A 17,288-nucleotide genomic window follows, 5' to 3' on the forward strand; every position below is an offset into this window, starting at 1 on the left:
AACTTTCCGGTTGTAGTCTCAGTGCCCTTCTTGCTAGTCGGTGTTTCAGTTCCCATATGGTCTAGCGGTGAGGATTCCTGGTTTTCACCCAGGCTCCCGGTTCGACTCCCGGTGTGGGAATAGTGAACTTTTAGTCCCAACCTCCCAATTTGCCTGCAGTCCGGACTCTGGCTGCTTCTGAATTCGCACCACAATCACACTGAGAAATGAGGCAAACCACAGCACTTGAAGGGACAGTGCACCAAAAACCCAGTCCCACAAGCTGAAGGGAAGCAAGCAACAATATCCCGACAGGTCACTCAGCAGCTCATGGCCAAGTGTCTGACTGCAGTCCTTTTATTATTTACTGTAAAACCCGAGTCTGAGTGAAACACGCACAGAACAATCTGGAAACACTCAGCGGGTCGGGCCCCATCTGCGGAGAGAACGGACCAATTAACTGAGAGTCTCAATGAGACAAGGAAAGAGACACGGCCCACTGTGAGAAACAAGGAACTTGCATTTGTATAGCACCTTTCACATCCTCAGGACATCCCAACGCACTTCACTAGAAGTTCAGTCACTATCGTTTTATAAGAGAACGTAGCAGCCAACTTGTGTACAGCAAGATCCCACAAACAGTGATGCTATATTGAGCAGACCTCCTGTTTGTTGGGTGCTGATGGTTGGGGAAAGAATATTGGCCAGGACACCGGGAGAACTCCCTGCTCTTCACAAATTACCACTTAACACCTCATTCAAAGGACAGCACCTCTCACGATGCAGCTCCCTCTCAGAACGACACAGTCAGTCTGGATCATGTGTCCCAGTCCTGGAACGGGAGCTGGAACCCACAACCTTCTAAACACCAGCCTGACTCCCTGGGGTTACTCTCACCCTTGGCTCGTCATGAAACAGATTGTGCCACTCCCAGAGTAACTGATGACCACAGCCTCAGCCCTGGGTCCCGGTCTGCACCATAACCGCAGCCTGTTACCGCTCATAGAAAGTGGCGTGGGATCCCTGAGTTCATTCTGTGATGTGCATTGTGGGAGTGGGACTACATGGATTGATCTTGCATAGAGCCGGTATGGACTCGATGGGCCAAATGGCCTCCTTCCGTGCTGTAACCTTTCTATGATTCTTTGATTCGATGTGGATGGAGAGGGATACAAGGATGTGATCAGAGATGGCCTTATCCATGATTGACACGATCGTGAGTAGAGAGGCCACGTGATTGCAAGGTCGAGGGGGCGGCCATGAATATGGGTCGTGGAGTTTCTATGCGGGGAGAGATTAAGGCAAGATAAAGAATCACATAATAGACTTGTTGGCAAAATTGAAGCCCATGGGATTAAACGGACAATGGCAGCGTGGATACAAAACTGGCTAAGGGGCAGAAAACAGAAAGTAGTGGTGAACGGTTGTTTTTCAGACTGGAGGCAAGGATACAGTGGTGTCCCCCAGGGCTCGGTATTAGGACCACTGCTAGTTTTGATATATACTAATGACCGGGACTTGAGAGTACAGGGTATAATTTCAAAGTTTGCAGATGGCACGAAACTCAGAAATGTAATAAACAATGTTGAGGATAGTAACAGACTTCAGGAGGACATAGACAGACTGGTGAAATGGGCAGAAACATGGCAGATGAAATTTAATGCAGAGAATTGTGAAGTGATACATTTTGGTAGGAAGAATGAGGAGAGGTAATATAAACTAAATGGGACAATTTTAAATGGAGTGGGGGAATAGAGAGACCTGGGGGTGTAGTTACACAAATCTTTGAAGGTGGCAGGACAAGTTGAGAAGGCTGTTAAGAAAGCAAATGGGGCCCTTGGCTTTATTAATTGAGGCATAGAATACAAAAGCAAGGAATTGATACTAAACCTTGATAAAACACTGGTTAGACCTCAGCTGGAGTATTGTGTTCAATTCAGGACACCAAACTTTAGGAAGGATGTCAAGGCCTTAGAGAGGGTGCAGAAGAGATTTACGAGAATGGTGCCAGGAATGAGGGACTTCAGTTATGTGGAGAGACTGGAGAAACTGGGGCTGTTCTCCTGAGAGCACAGAACGTAAAGGGGAGATTTGATAGAGGTGTTCAAAATTGTGAAGGGTTTTCATAGAGTAAAGAAGGAGAAACTTTCCAGTTGTAGAAGGGCAGTTACAACACGGGTTAGATAGAGAGCAAAGCTCCCTCGACACTGTCAAATCAAACACTCCCAGGGAGGGTACAACACGGGTTAGATATACAGTAATGCTTCCTCTACTGTGCAGTTTAGATCCCGCCTCAGATTTCAGATAAAAGGTTGGTTTCCTGGACACTCTGCTGGTGTCTCTCTGGATCTCTGTGCTCAATTACACCGCTCTCTACCTCCCTCTGCTGGTGTCTCTCTGCATCTCTGCACCTCGTTACACCGCTCTCTACATCCCTCTGCTGGTTTCTCTCTGTATCTCTGTACTCAGTTACACCGCTCTCTACCTCCCTCTGCTGGTGTCTCTCTGTATCTCTGTACTCAGTTACACCGCTCTCTACCTCCCTCTGCTGGTGTCTCTCTGTATCTCTGTACTCAGTTACACCGCTCTCTACCTCCCTCTGCTGGTGTCTCTCTGTATCTCTGTACTCAGTTACACCGCTCTCTACCTCCCTCTGCTGGTGTCTCTCTGCATCTCTGTGCTCAGTTGCACCGCTGTCGACCTCCCTCTGCTGGTGTCTCTCTGTCTCTCTGTGCTCAGTTACACCGCTCTCTACCTCCCTCTGCTGGTGTCTCTCTGTATCTCTGTACTCAGTTACACCGCTCTCTACCTCCCTCTGCTGGTGTCTCTCTGTATCTCTGAACTCAGTGACACCGCTCACTGTCTCCATCTTTTTTTCTTTTCTTTTTTTTTCCTTTCTTTCGAATGAAACTTATGAAATAGGACAATGGAAGTGATTGAATGAAAGGAGGATTCTAAAGACATTGAGTTTTTTTTCTGAAAGACATCCAATCGTATCACAACAGTGACTCATTGAATTGGAGTCAGGTGACTGCAGGTTGCGTATAAAAGGTGCTGGTTGGTGGGTAAAGTGATAGTTGAGTTGTTTGGGATCATGGGGGATTTTGTAGTGGGAGGTTTGTTCTCAGTGCTGGTGTTAGTTGGAGCGGTTTGTTGCTCTGATATTTGGCAACAGTTTAGAGGGCAGAGATTTCCATGGAGAAGAGTAAAACCCACCCCTGTCCCTCCCTTTGGTTCCCATTTCAGTGTGTCTGAGGGGAGAAGTCTGTCTCCACTGCAGACTGTGATGGTGCAGTGTGGAGAGCAGAACCTGCTGGTGAGGGTAGACATGGATTTATTTAGAACCAGGCACCTGATTAAAGCTGCTGACCTGACCCTGGGGACAGCAGGTTGTCGGCCAACTGGGATCTCCTCTCAGAACCACACTGTCTTCTTTGACTATGGGCTCCATGAATGTGGTAGCAGATTGCAGGTAATGTGATTCCTCAACTCTTGCTCCAATTTCACTGTGTGGATTAATGCCCACTCTGAGCTCATTAACATCAGGTGAAATTCCAGCCACTGAGGAGATCCCTGAATGAAATCAGTGTATAAATTCTTGCCCACTGTTAAATATCACCCTGTGTGAAACTACTTTCTTTATATTGACATGTTAATCTTAGCTTTATATTTAAAAAGAACTTCAACTTGTCACTGAGGGACTGCATCTTTCTTAAATGGGTCATTACCACTCTCGAACTCTGAGATTCAATTCTATTGACCTTGAACTTTCACCTGCATTTCTCCAAACCACTCTGTTCTCTTGTGCCTCAATTGATTTATCTTTTCTGTTCCTTCCTGTGGATATTCTGGCCTGTTGCCTCAACTTGTGGTCAATGAATGTTCAGTGTGGAAGTTCCTGTTGAGACTGCTCTTAAATGATGAAACAAGTGGAATAATAATTGTATCCCAATGTATTAAAGGGGAACTCCAATTTTGGTTATTACACCTGCCAATCCCCTTGTTTTAATGGACACAGATGAGGTTTAAAAGTGATGTGTTTTGTGCTCCATATCAGGGGTAACTTGAAGCCCGTTAAGGTGAAAGCTCTATTCTATATGGGAAAGAATGCTCATCAAATCTGGCAGTGCCAATCATTTCAGGGTTTCTGACTGCAGGCCTGAAGTCCCCTGTAATAGAAGGTGGACTGAGTCGAGTAACAGAGGCTGCTCCAGGCAACTTCAACCAATGGTGGAGCTGCTTCAATCATGTGTCATTGAGGAACAACTGAAACTCCTCAAACTGCTGCTTAACAGGGCAGGAAAATGACCAGAAATGGCTTTTGTCCAATGAGACCAGCTCTTCATTCCTTAACCTGATGTCTTTCAGATGGCTGGAGATTTCCTGGTCTACACCACCCACCTGAACCACACCCCAAATGCTCGTGGATCTGTCATTGTGAGAACTAATGGAGCCATCATTCCCATTGAGTGCCACTATTTTAGGTAAGAATCTTTCCTCTGTGGCAAATAAGGTCTACAGCAGGTGCAGTTCTATGAAGTTGTCCTGAAATTATCTACTGTCCTTCCAGGAAGGGCAATGTGAGCAGTGACCCTATCAAGCCCACCTGGATCCCGTTCAGCTCGACCAAGTCTGGAGAAGGGCTTCTGTCATTCTCACTGCGTCTTATGAACGGTATGTGATTGGTGGATGGCGAGTGCTTTTCTGTCGTCTCCCACTGGGAGTTACACCCACTGTCTCCAACCCTTGTCCTCTTGTACTTCAGATGACTGGCTTACAGAGCGCACCTCGACTGTCTACTACCTGGGTGACCTCATTCACATTGAGGCCTCTGTTTCAATGACCAACCACATGCCCTTGAAGCTCTACATTGACAGCTGTGCAGCTACATTGAGCCCAGACAAGGATTCCACCCCAAGATACAACATCATTGACTACCATGGGTAAGGAGCTCTCTGCTTTCTCCAGCTGGTTATGTCTCAATAGGTTCACTTTATTCACTTTGTCCCTTTTTTAATCTATCTTCAGTTGCCTCCTGGACAGCAAAGCTGAGGACTCCTTTTCAACCTTTGTGTTGCCAAGAGGTGAACGTGAGCTGGACAAACTCCAGTTTGACCTGGATGCGTTCCGCTTCTTTGGAGATGACCGTTCCTTGGTAAGAGGAAGCCAAACATTGGGTTCCCCATGTTGGGAACAGGTCACTAAATAACAACTTGTATTTAATGTGTCCCTCAGATTTTCGTCACCTGTCACCTGAAAGTTGCTGCAGTGGATCGGAGAGATTCAATGAACAAAGCTTGTACTTTCCAGAATATGTAAGTTCCCTCTCTCGCTCAGGGATGTGTTGTATTAAAGGGTGATGGACAACATGGTTGATAAACTGATTCTCTGGTTTAGCTGGACCCCATTAGAAGAATCTACCAATGACGTGTGCGCCTGTTGTCATCTGGGCAGCTGTAGTGCCACGAGGGAATTCCGACTTGATTCCAGAGGAAGGAGGGATCTTGCATCTGGACCTGGTAGGACATTGATCCCCTCTATGTTGGAGGTCACCCTTTACCCTCTCTAACTGGAATGTTTGATATTGCAGAGAGTGATGCTGAATTGAAGTGGGAGGGTGAGGCCTCACTTGGACCCCTGGTCATTCTGGATCCTGATGTGACAGAGCTGGCAACTGATTCCCTTAATGAGGTTGAGCAAAGGATGCAGGAGAGGTCTCCGGGTGGTGAGTTGGTTGACTGCTAGTTTCCATTTTCTCCTCAGTATTTCCTTCACTAACCATTGGTTTCTTGTTGCTTTTTAGGTGTGGAGTCTGAGGTGGTCCTGATCCTGGCCCTGACTGTGACCGCTGTCTCTCTGATCTCTGCTTCTTTGATCGCCTTGTTCCTGTACAGGAAACACAAGCAAACCCAGTTCAACTAGTTATCAAATGACCAATAAAGCAGTGACTACTTGTATCTTCTAATGGCTGGTTGCTCATTTTTCATTATCTGGTTCCAATCAGCATGCAACGAGTGCTCAATTCTGTTAGTAACACTCCGCACTCCTCCACAGTTCCTCCTGTTAGTGAAAGGGGTTGTAATGGGTCCATGTAAGTAGTGGCAGAATGGCTGTTAATAGTGTATCCAGGCCCTGTCCAGGGATGGCTGCAGCAATGGGTGAAGGCTTGCCAGGCCCTCATTGTGCAGGTCAATGAACTCTGAAGGGACAGTGGGACTGGCCTGAGGTACTGGTGCTGGCTGGTTGACGGCCCAATCATTCCCTTGGTGTCCCGTGGCCATTGATCACTCGAATCCAAAACGGGCTCCAAACTCCAGTTAAACTTTCCCTTTTGGAGCTAATTGTCCAAACACCAATAGGATTGAAAGTCAGTGGACTTGGAACTCTCCTCCAAGATTGAATATCTCTGCCCCTGGTGTAAAGATTCTTGTTTAGTGGGGGTGGGGCTCCAGGTAGATTTCAAATGTTCAGTGTAATGGTTAATGTACACGGGGGGCAATGTTGTGCCCAGTGGGTACAGGCACAGTGAGAATGTGAGGGACGGGGAGCCCAGCGGTTGTGATTTAACTCTGTTGGATATGAATTTCACCTGTCATCTTGTGAGCACAGATTGAAGTTTCTTTATCCTCAGCTTCCCCTCACGACAGGCCCTCAGGATTGTATTGTAAGTCGTTAGTCCTATTTTCAAATTACATTGTTTATCATTCACTGTATTTGAGGGGTGGTCATTGGAACAGGAGTAGTCCATTTCGCCCCTCGAGCCTGGTCCACCATTCAATGAGATCATGGTTGATCTGTGACATAACTCCATATACCTGCCTTCGTCATATCCCTTACCTTGTTTTGCTCAACAAAATTTTAAGCTGAGGTAATAGATTTAACAATTGAGCTTGCATCAACTGCCCTTTGTGGAAGAGTGTTCCTAACTTCTCCCACTCTTTGCGTGCAGAAGTGTCTCATAACTTGACTCCTGAAAGTCCTGATTCTAATTTTTAGGTTCTGTCCCCTGGTCGCTAAACTGGCTGTGTTTTTATAACTTTACAGTGAATTGGGTCCAATCCATGTCTGGGACACCCTTGTGAAATCCTGAAATTTGTTCATAAAATGGTCTTCAGATTAATAAGAGAATGTTGAACTTTATTGAGCTGTGTTTTCCTTTTTGGTAAATCAGACATTCAGGGGGTCTATTAAACAGGATGGGAGCTGTTAGCAGTAAACACCCTCGCTTCAGACAACATTCTTTGGCGGGTGGAAACCACTTCTCCATTTAAATCAAATCATGGTAATATTTTACTTGAGCTATAATCACTGAAGTTTAGTGTTTAAACATAGCAGGAGATCCAGGCTTGTTCTGTTGAAGTAGAATAACAATGAGTTAGTGGGAACTTTTAATAATAGCAATTCATTTCTGCTCACTGTACACACTGAAGGTGATTTTTTTTTCCCAGTGGAACCTGCAGTCTGACGGCCCCTCCTCACTTTCACTCTGAGCTTCCTCACACCATTGACAAATAGTGTTCGGAAACTTTAAACTCAATAGATGACAATACATTCAAGTGTAGTGTAGGTCCATCCTACCCTCTTCTGACTGTTGTCTGATTTACATATAAACATTTCAGGGAGACTTTACAAACTGGATATATTGACCAGGAGAACTACTGTGGGATATTTTAAAAATGTTGCAAAATAAATGCTATGTAGAAATGCTTCATGAATTCATTCTCAATGAAGCTTAGAATCTTACAGGACAGAAACAGGTGACTTTCCTCTCGCCTCTCATCCAATTTAATGTTCCTCTGTTCCAAGGTCCCTACACTATTATTCCCATTGAAAATAATTCATGGAGTTTGTGTCAACAACGCTTTCGGGCAGAACTCTACATTGTCCCCTCCCTCCCTGTAACGATATTTTTTTGAACCATAAACATGTATCTTTTGCCATGTTACATTTGACCCTAGGGGTTATAGAATCATCGAAATTTACAGCACAGAAGGAGGCTATTCGGCCCATCGTGTCTGTGCCAGCTGAAGAAGAGCTATCCAGCCTAATCGCACTCTTGGTGTTGGTCCGCAGCCTTGTCGGTGACGGCACTTCAAGTGCACATCCAAGTACTTTTAAAAAGCGATGTGGGTTTCTGCCTCTACCACCCTTTCAGCCAGTAAGGTCCAAACTCACACCACCCTCTGGGTGAAAAAAATTATCCACAGATCCCCTCTAATCCTTCTACCAATTATTTGAAATATATGCCCCTTGGTTATTGACCTCTCTGCGAAGGGATATAGGACCTTAATATCCTTTTTTTGTTTGTTCATGGGATGCGGGTGTTACTGGCAAGGGCAGCATTTATTGCCCATCCCCAATTGCCCTCATGAAGGTGGTGGTGAGCTGCCTTCTTGAAGTGATGCAGTCTGTATGGCCCCCCAATAATTTTATACACCTCAATTAAATCCCCCCCCTCAGCCTCCTCTGTTCCAATGAAAACAACTCCAGCCGATCCAATCCTTCCTCACAGCTAAAATTCTCCAGTCCTGGACCATCCTTGTAAATCTCCTCTGGACCCTCTCTGGTCCAATCCCATCTTTCCTGTAATGTGGTGACCTGAACTGGACACGGGTTAAATTTATTAGTCCGCCTGTTCCCACAGGTCCCAGTCGAGTTTCTTCATTCCTTTCCTTGGTTCAATCCGTCATTCACCGATTGGGTTTATGACCGGTCACCACCTCCTGTGATTTCCCCAATTGGCTGCCCCTCTTCTCAGAGATTCTCTCGCTCCACAGACCACCTGCACTCTGTCGGTTCCACCAATCCGGGAAGCTTCACCTGTGATTGGATGAACTCGGTGACCCGGGCCCGTCATGGCGGCCGGATCTCCCACAATGCAGAGCGGCAGAGAAAAGGCCCCATCTGTGAGACAGGCCGCGCTGCACTCTGGGAGAATGTTCGCACATGCGCACATCACCCGCCGGATCAGTGACCGCTTCCTGTTGTGTCGCGAGACAAACTTTCCGTTTTTTCGGTTGAGAACGAGCGGTTTTTATTGTGACGGAAACTGACGTCACTTTTCCTTTGAATCGCGCGGTTTGATTTAAATAAACGGCGCACATGCGCAGTGTGGCGCGTCCCTCTTAAAGGGCCCTGGACCGGCCGAGAGTCCCCGAGCCCGGGGTCAGGACCGAGAGACGGGCAATGGGATTAGAGCGGAGGGCGGCCCCGGGGAGGGGGAACTTGCATTTCTCCAGCGCCTGTCACATCCTCAGGACGCCCCAAAGCCTCGCAGCCAATGGGGGGCTTTGGAAATGAGGTCACTGTTGTCATGTGGGCAGCCATTTTGTGCACAGCAAGATCCCACAAACAGCAATGTGATAAATGACCAGATAATCTGTTTATAGGTGTTGGTTGAGGATTAAATATTGGCCAGGACACCGGGGAGAACTCCCCTGCTCTTCTTCGAATAGTGTCGCGGGATCTTTTACATCCACCTGAGGGGCCGGACTGGTTTAACGGCTCGTGCAAAAGACGGCATCTCTGACAGTGCAGCACTCCCTCAGTACTGCACTGGAGTGTGAGCCGAGATTTTGTGCTCAGGTCTCTGGAGGGGAGCTTTATTCCTCAATCTTTATGATTGTAGAGGTGAGAGAGTGCTACAAATGAGCCAAGGCCGACACCGAGTACTTCAGAAGGGTCGTTAATTCTTCCGTCCCGTAACACGATGTGACTTTCTTGCACAGGAGAATTCGTGCCTGAACTTCCAGGAGTTTTGAGGAAAACTGCACCGGATTTGAAGCAATCTGCTGGAAAATACTTGAGGCCGACTGGAAATCTCTTTCGATGTTCACACGGCCGGGAGGCACCAAGACAATTCGATGAGACTGTGAAGGATGTCAAGTGAAATCAGGGACATGGCGAGCAACGGTGTGAAGGTAACTGGGGGATCCCCAGGGTAATGTCCAGTCTGTTCAGGTGGGCTGTTTAAAAGGAAATGGAACAGTGCGGGGAGAAAGTTGTCTGGGGACCGGAAACAGAGGGTCCGGGTTAATGGGAGTTGCTGAGATTGGAGAAGGGTTGGAAGTGGTTACCCCAGGGGTCAGTGCTGGGCCTACTTTTATTCGGCTCAACTGGTCTGTGCTGGTGTTTATGCTCCACACGAGCCCCTCTCACACCTCTCTTCATCTGTCCCTATCCGTATATCCTTCTGTTCCTTTCTCTCTCATGTACTTATCTAGCTTCCCCTTAAATACATCTATGCTATTTGCCTCAACTACTCCATGTGTTAGCAAGTTCCACATTCTAACCACTCCCTGGGTAAATAAGTTCCTCCTGAATTCCTTACTGGATTTATTAGTGACTATCATCCATTCATGGTCCATAGTTCTGGTCTCCCCCACAAGTGGAAACATCTCGATGTCTCATCTATCAAACACCTTCATAATTTTAAAGATCTCCACCAGGTCACCCCTCAGCCTTCTCCTTTCCAGAGAAAAGAGCCCCAGCCTGTTCAGTCTATCCTGATAGTTATAACCTCTCAGTTCTTGTATCATCCTTGTCAATCTTTTTTGCACCTTCTCCAGTGGCTCTATATCCTTTTTGTAACATGGAGACCAGAACTGTGCACAGTACTCAGTGTGGTCTAACCAAGGTTTTTACAAGTTTAACATAACTTCCCTGCTTTTCAATTCTATTCCTCTGGAAATGAACTCCAGTGCTTTGTTTGCTTTTTTATGGCCTTATGAACCTGAGTCACTACATCTAATGATTTGTGTATCTACCCCGAGACCCCTCTTTGCTCCTCTATCCCATTTGGACTCTTATTATACAGGAAGTATGTGGCCTCCTTGTTCTTCCTACTAAATTTGTACCACCTCACACTTGTCTATATTGAAATTCATTTGCCAATTACACGCCCATTCTGCAAGGTTATTAATGTCTTCCTGTATTTTATCGCAGTCCTCTTCAGTATTAACGATATCCCTCAATTTGTCTGCAAATTTTGAAATTGTTCTTCCGATTCCCAAGTCCAAACCGTTGATGCAAATGGTGAACAACAGTGTTCCCAGCACCGATCCCTGTGGAACACCACTTCCCACCTTTTGTCAGTCTGAGTGACTCTCATTAACCCCTGCTCTCTGTTTTCTGTTTTGTTATCAGCTTGCTATCCATTCTGCTACCTGTCCCCTGACTCCACAAGCTCTGACCTTGGTCATGAGTCTGCAATGCGGTACCTTATCGAAGGCCTTTCAAGATCTTTCAAGATTTTCTTCTTCAGATATTGATTCACTTCCCTTTTAAATTCTGCTTCCCTCATTGTTTCTGGTCGGACATTCCATTGTCCTAACAACCCTCTGCATCAAAAAGAAAACCAACCTCTCTTAATTTGATGCCCTCCAGTTACCGACTCACGAACTGGGATGTGGGCGTCGCTGGCAAGGCCAGCATTTATTACCCTTCCCAGTTGCCCTTGAGAAGGTGGTGGTGTGCCACCTATCTTGAACAATTGAGTGACTTGCTGGGCCATTTCAGAGGGCGATTAAGAATCAGCCACATTGCTGTGGGTCTGGAGTCACATATAGGCCAGACCGGGTAAGGACATCAGTGAACCAGATGGGTTTTTACGACAATCCGGTAGTTTCATGGCCACCATTACTGATACTAGTTTTTTTTCTATTCCAAATTTTATTTAATTAATTGAATTTAAATTTCCCAGCTGCTATGGATTTGATCTCATGACTCCGGAATATTAGTCCAAGCCTCTAGGATTACTAGTCCAGTAACATAACCACTGTGCTCTCGTACCCGTACTAGTGGAAATAGATTGCCCTCATTTACTTTATCAAAACCCCCTCATAATTTTGATCCCCTCTCTCTGATCTTATTTAAACTTCTCTGCTGTCATGAAAAGTTATGTGAAGACTCTCATCCTTGGGATCATCTTAGTGAATCTCTTCTGCCCCTCTCCATGGCCGCAACATTCTTACTGAAGTAATGCACCAAAAACTGGACACAATATTCTGACTGTGGCCTAACCCATGATTTGTCCAGGTGTAGCATTAACTCTTTCCTTTTATACTCTATGCTCCTATTTATAAATCCTAGGATCCCATGGGGGTTTTTGTAAAACAGCTTTATCAACTTGTCCTCCCACTTTTAAAGATTTGTGTATCTGAATCCCTAAATCTCTCTGCTCCTCTACTCCTTTTATAGTTTTACAGTATAGTGTCTATTTCCTCTCCTTGTTCTCCTCACCTCACATCTCTCCCCATTAAATTCCATGTGACATCTACCTGCCCAAACTGCTCACCTGTCTGCCTCCTCCTGAAGTTGCTGACAATCATCTTCATGGTTAATCTCACTCCTTATCTTTGTGGCAGCTGCAAATTTTGACATTGTGCCTCCTACACCCAGGTCCAGATCATTTCTATCCACAGATATTGAGAAAAGCAATGGTGCCAACACTGACCCCGGGGATCACCACTGTTTAAATCCTTCCAATGCAAGAAACATCTGTTAATCACAACTCCCAGTTTTCTGTCCTTTACCCTTTCTCTCTCATTTCTCTCCAACTTCTCATTTCTATCCCTTACTTCTCATGCACAAACAGACTCTCTTCCCCTTTCCTCTCTGTCTTACACACAGACTGTTTCTCTTCCCTGTCTCCCATATTCTCTTTCCCCTTCTGACAAACCCTCTCTCCCATATTCTCTTTCCCCTTCTTACAAACCCTCTCTCCCTCTCTCTCCCTCCCACCCGACCGCTCAAACTCTCCCACGCGGGCTCTCCGAGACTCCCTCCCTCTCTCCCACGCGGGCTCTCCGAGACTCCCTCCCTCTCTCCCACGCGGGCTCTCCGAGACTCCCTCCCTCTCTCCCACGCGGGCTGTCCGAGACTCCCTCCCTCTCTCCCACGCGGGCTCTCCGAGACTCTCTCCCACGCGGGCTGTCCGAGACTCCCTCCCTCTCTCCCACGCGGGCTCTCCGAGACTCCCTCCCTCTCTCCCACGCGGGCTGTCCGAGACTCCCTCCCTCTCTCCCACGCGGGCTCTCCGAGACTCCCTCCCTCTCTCCCACGCGGGCTCTCCGAGACTCCCTCCCTCTCTCCCACGCGGGCTCTCCGAGACTCCCTCACAGTATTTTACTCACTTTTCATAGAAACTTACAGCACAGAAGGAGGCCATTCGGCCCATCGTGCCTGTGTCAGCTCTTTGAAAGAGCTATCCAATTTAGTCCCACACTCCAGCTCTTTCCCCATAACCCTGCATATTAGTCCTCTTCAAGTACATGTCTAATTGCCCTTCAAAATTCCCATGGAATCTGATTCCACCACCCTTTCAGGGAGTGCGTTTCACATCTTAACAACTCTCTGTATGAAAAAAAAACTTCTCCTCATTTCCCCTCTCGATCTTTTGCCAATTATTTTAAATCTATGACCTCTGGTTACCGACCCACTTGCCAGAGGAAACAGTTTCTCCCTACTCGCTATCAAAACCCCTCTTGATTTTAACACCTCCATTAAATCTCCCCTTAACCCCTGCTCCAAGGAGAACAATCCCAGCTTCTCCAACCTCTCCACATAACTGATGTCCCTCATCCCTTGTACCATCCTGGTAAACCTCCTCTGTACCCTCTCCATGATCTTGACATCCTTCCTGAATTGAGGTGCCCAGAATTATACACAATACTCCAGCTGAGGCCTAACCAGTGATTTGTAAAGGTTCAGCATGACTTCCTTGTTTTTATATTCAATGTCCCTATTTACAAACCCAGGTATCCCATACCCTTTCTTAACCATCTTATCAACTTGCCCTGCCACCTTCAAAAATTTGTGACTCTGTACCCCAGGTCCCTCTGCTCTTGCACTCCCCTCAAAATAGTCCCATTTAGATTATACTGCCTCTCCGTGTTGTTCCTCCCAAAGTGCATCACTTCACACTTCTCCGTCTTAAATTGCATCTGCCCTGTGTCTGCCCATTTTACCAGTCTGTCTATGTCCTCCTGAAATCTGCTACTATCCTCCTCACTATTTACTACGTTGCTAAGTCCTGCATCGGTCGCAAACTTTGAAATTGTGCTCCCGAAACCCAAATCCAGGTCATTTTGATATAACAAGAAAAATAATGGTCCTAATACTGACCCCTGGGGGACCCCACTGCATACTTCTCTCCAGTCAGAAAAACATCCGTTCACCACGACTCTCTGCCTCCTATCCCCCAGCCAATTATGTACCCAAGTTACCGCCGTCCCTTTAATCCCATGTGCTTCTGTTTTCCAAATAAGTCTATTATGTGGCACTTTATCAAATGCCTTTTGAAAGTCCATATATACAACATCTACTGCACTACCTTCATCAACCCTCTCTGTTACTTCATCAAAGAATTCAATCAGGTTAGTCAGACGTGATTTGCCTTTAAGAAATCCGTGCTGGCTGTTCCTTATTAACCCATGCCTCTCCAAGTGAGAATTAATTTTGTCCTTGACAATGGTCTCTAGTAGTTTTCCCACCACTGATATTAGACTGACTGGCCTGTAGTTACCAGTTTTATCCCTCTCTCCTTTTTTGAACAGGGTTGTAACATTTGCAATCCTCCAGTCCTCTGGCACCACTCCCATATCCAAGGAGGATTGAAAGATTGTGGACAGAGCTTCTGCTATCACCACCCTTGCTTCCCTCAGCAACCTAGGATGCATCCCACCTGGACCGGGGGACTTGTTCACTTTGAGTGATGCCAACCTATTTAGCACCTCCTTTCTATCTATTTTGATCCTATCCAATATCTCTACTCCCTCCTCCTCTACTGTGACATTAACTTCATCCTCTTCTTTTGTGAAGACAGGTGCAAAGTCCTCATTCAGTACCTCAGTCATGTCCTCTGCCTCCACAAGCAGATTTCCTATTTTGTCCCTAACCGGCCCCACCATTCCTTTTATCCTTTTACTTTTTATATTTTTATAAAAGATTTTTGGGTTCCCATTTATGTTACCCGCTAATCTTTTCTCATATTCTCTCTTTGCCCTTATATCCTTTTCAATTTCCCCCTGCACACTCTCCTGGTTTTGTGCTGTATTCTGTACTTGACAGTGGTCATAAACCTTTTTCTGTTTTATTTTAAGCTCTATTTCCTTTGTCATCCAGGGAGCTCGAGCTTTGGATGCCGTATCTTTCCTCCTTATGGGAAAATCCTTGGTTTATACCCGAACTATCTCCACCTTGAAGACCTGTCATTGCTCATTTACTGTTTTTTTTTGTCCAATCTTTCTTTCCAGTCCACCTGTGCTCGATCCCTTCTCAAATCACTGAAATTGGCTCCCTTTCAGTTGGATATTTTCACCTTGGATTTTTCTTTGTCCCTTTCCGTAACTACTTCAAACCAAATTATATTATGATCACTATTACCCAGATGTTCCCCCACTGAAATACACTCCACTTGCCTTACATCATTCCCTAAAACTAGATCCAGCACTGCTTCCTCCCTTGTTGGGCTAGAAATATACTAATTAAGAAAGTTCTCCTGTACAAATTTTTCAAATTCTTCACCCTCTCTCCCTTTCAATTACTATGATCCCCTGCGTCTGTCTTTAAGGGGCCACATTACTCTGAGTCACCTTCTTTTTCTTAATATACTTGGAAAAACCTTTAGTGTTGTCCTTGATATCCCTCACAAACTGGAGTTGGCAGCTGATATTGTGAGTGAATTTAATCCATGTAAAGAGTGGAAAGAAAAGAACAATTTAATGTTAAAGTAAATCAATCAAATGCCATTAATGACAAATATATTCAAATTAAATATAATCATCGGCTCAAAAATAGTCCTATTGTATTCCAGTGACAGATTCTCGAATCTAATCAGCCGCTCGGAGTTGTCGGACAGCTGCCCAGTGAGACTCGGCCTGTGATGGTTCCTCCCTTCCTCGGGGTAAGCACCTTGGCCAATATCACCTTTAATGTAGTAAAACATCCTAAGGTGCTTCACAGGAGTGATTATCAAACAGAATTTTTCACCGAGCCACAGAAGGAGATATTAGTACGGGTGACCAAAAGCTTGGCCAAAGAGTTAGGCTGAAGGAGCGTCTTAAAGGAAGAGAGGTGGAGAGGTGAAGAAGTTTAGGGAAGGAATTCCAGAGCTTAGGATCTAGGCAGCCGAAGGCACGGCCGCCAATGGTGGAACGATTAAAATCGGGGATGCACAAGAGGCCAGAATTGGAGAGCGCAGAGTTCTCGGAGGGTTGTAGGGCTGGAGGAGGTTACAGAGATAGGCAGGGGCGAGGGCCATGGAGAGTTTTGAAATGAAGGATGAGAATTTTAAAATCGAGGTGTTGCTGGACCGGGAACGAATGTCGGTCAGCGAGCACAGGAGTGATGGGTGAACGGGACTTGCTGCGAGATAAAATACGGGAGTTTTGGACAAGCTCAAGTCTATGGAGGATGGAAGATGGGAGGCTGGCCAGGAGAGTATTGGAATAGTCAAGTCTAGAGATAACAAAGGCATGGATAAGAGTTTCAGCAGCAGATGAGCTGAGGCAGGGACGGAGACGGGTGATGTTATGGAGGAGGAAGTAGATGGACTTCGTGATAGAGCAGATATGTGGTCGGAAACTCATCCCAGGGTCAAATAGGACACCAAGGTTATGAATGGTCTGGTTCAGCCTCAGACAGTGACCGGGGAGAGGGATGGAGTCGGTGGCTCGGGAACGGTGTTTGTGGTGGGGAACGAAGACAATGGCTTCGATCTTTGCAATATTTAGTTGGAGGAAATTGCTGCTCATCCAGTACTGAATGTTGGACAAGCAATGTGAAAAATCAGAGACAGTGGAGGGGTCGAGGCAGGTAGTGGTGAGGTAGACCTGGGCATCGTCAGCGTACATGTGGAACCTGACATTGTGTTTTCGGACGATGTCGCCAAGGGGCAGCATGTAGATGAGACATAGGGGGCCAAGGATAAATCCTTGGGTGCTCCAGAATTGACGGTCTGGGAGTTGGAAAAGAAGCCATTGCAGGAGATTCTCTGGCTACGACTGGATAGATAAGATTTGAACCAGGCGAGCGCAGTCCCACCCAGCTGGACGACGGACGAGAGGAGTTGGCGTCTCAGCAACGGAAGATATAGTTGAGATACTGGATGGGCTAAAAATTGATAAAGAAGAGGTACTAGAAAGGCTAGCTGTACTTAAAATAGATAAGTCACCCGGTCCAGACGGGATGCATCCTCGGTTGCTGAGGGAAGTAAGAGTGGAAATTGTGGCGGTACTGGCCATAATCTTCCAAACATCCTTAGATACGGGGGTGATGCTGGAGAATTGCAAATTTTACTCCCTTGTTCA

General features: G+C 46.2%; 1 protein-coding gene across 1 annotated transcript; it reads left to right on the forward strand.

The window, feature by feature from the left end:
• The first annotated feature begins 3,071 nt into the window (after window positions 1–3,071).
• Window positions 3,072–5,944, forward strand: LOC137302157 (zona pellucida sperm-binding protein 3-like). Its single transcript, XM_067971823.1, has 9 exons — window positions 3,072–3,451; window positions 4,348–4,463; window positions 4,550–4,653; window positions 4,745–4,922; window positions 5,008–5,134; window positions 5,215–5,294; window positions 5,377–5,498; window positions 5,570–5,704; window positions 5,783–5,944. Exons 1-9 carry the CDS (start codon window positions 3,074–3,076, stop codon window positions 5,899–5,901), a joined length of 1,359 nt encoding a protein of 452 aa, XP_067827924.1. The 5' UTR covers window positions 3,072–3,073; the 3' UTR covers window positions 5,902–5,944.
• Window positions 5,945–17,288: the final 11,344 nt, after the last annotated feature.

This window comes from Heptranchias perlo, chromosome 35, assembly GCF_035084215.1.
Source record: "Heptranchias perlo isolate sHepPer1 chromosome 35, sHepPer1.hap1, whole genome shotgun sequence".
NCBI lineage: Eukaryota > Metazoa > Chordata > Chondrichthyes > Hexanchiformes > Hexanchidae > Heptranchias > Heptranchias perlo.

Coding starts and splice junctions, on each gene's coding strand:
- LOC137302157 (XM_067971823.1), top strand. CDS start 3,074: ATGGGGGATTTTGTAGTGGGAGGTTTGTTCTCAGTGCTGGTGTTAGTT. Junction 3,452..4,347: donor AATGTGGTAGCAGATTGCAG/GTAATGTGATTC, acceptor GATGTCTTTCAG/ATGGCTGGAGATTTCCTGGT. Junction 4,923..5,007: donor AACATCATTGACTACCATGG/GTAAGGAGCTCT, acceptor ATCTATCTTCAG/TTGCCTCCTGGACAGCAAAG.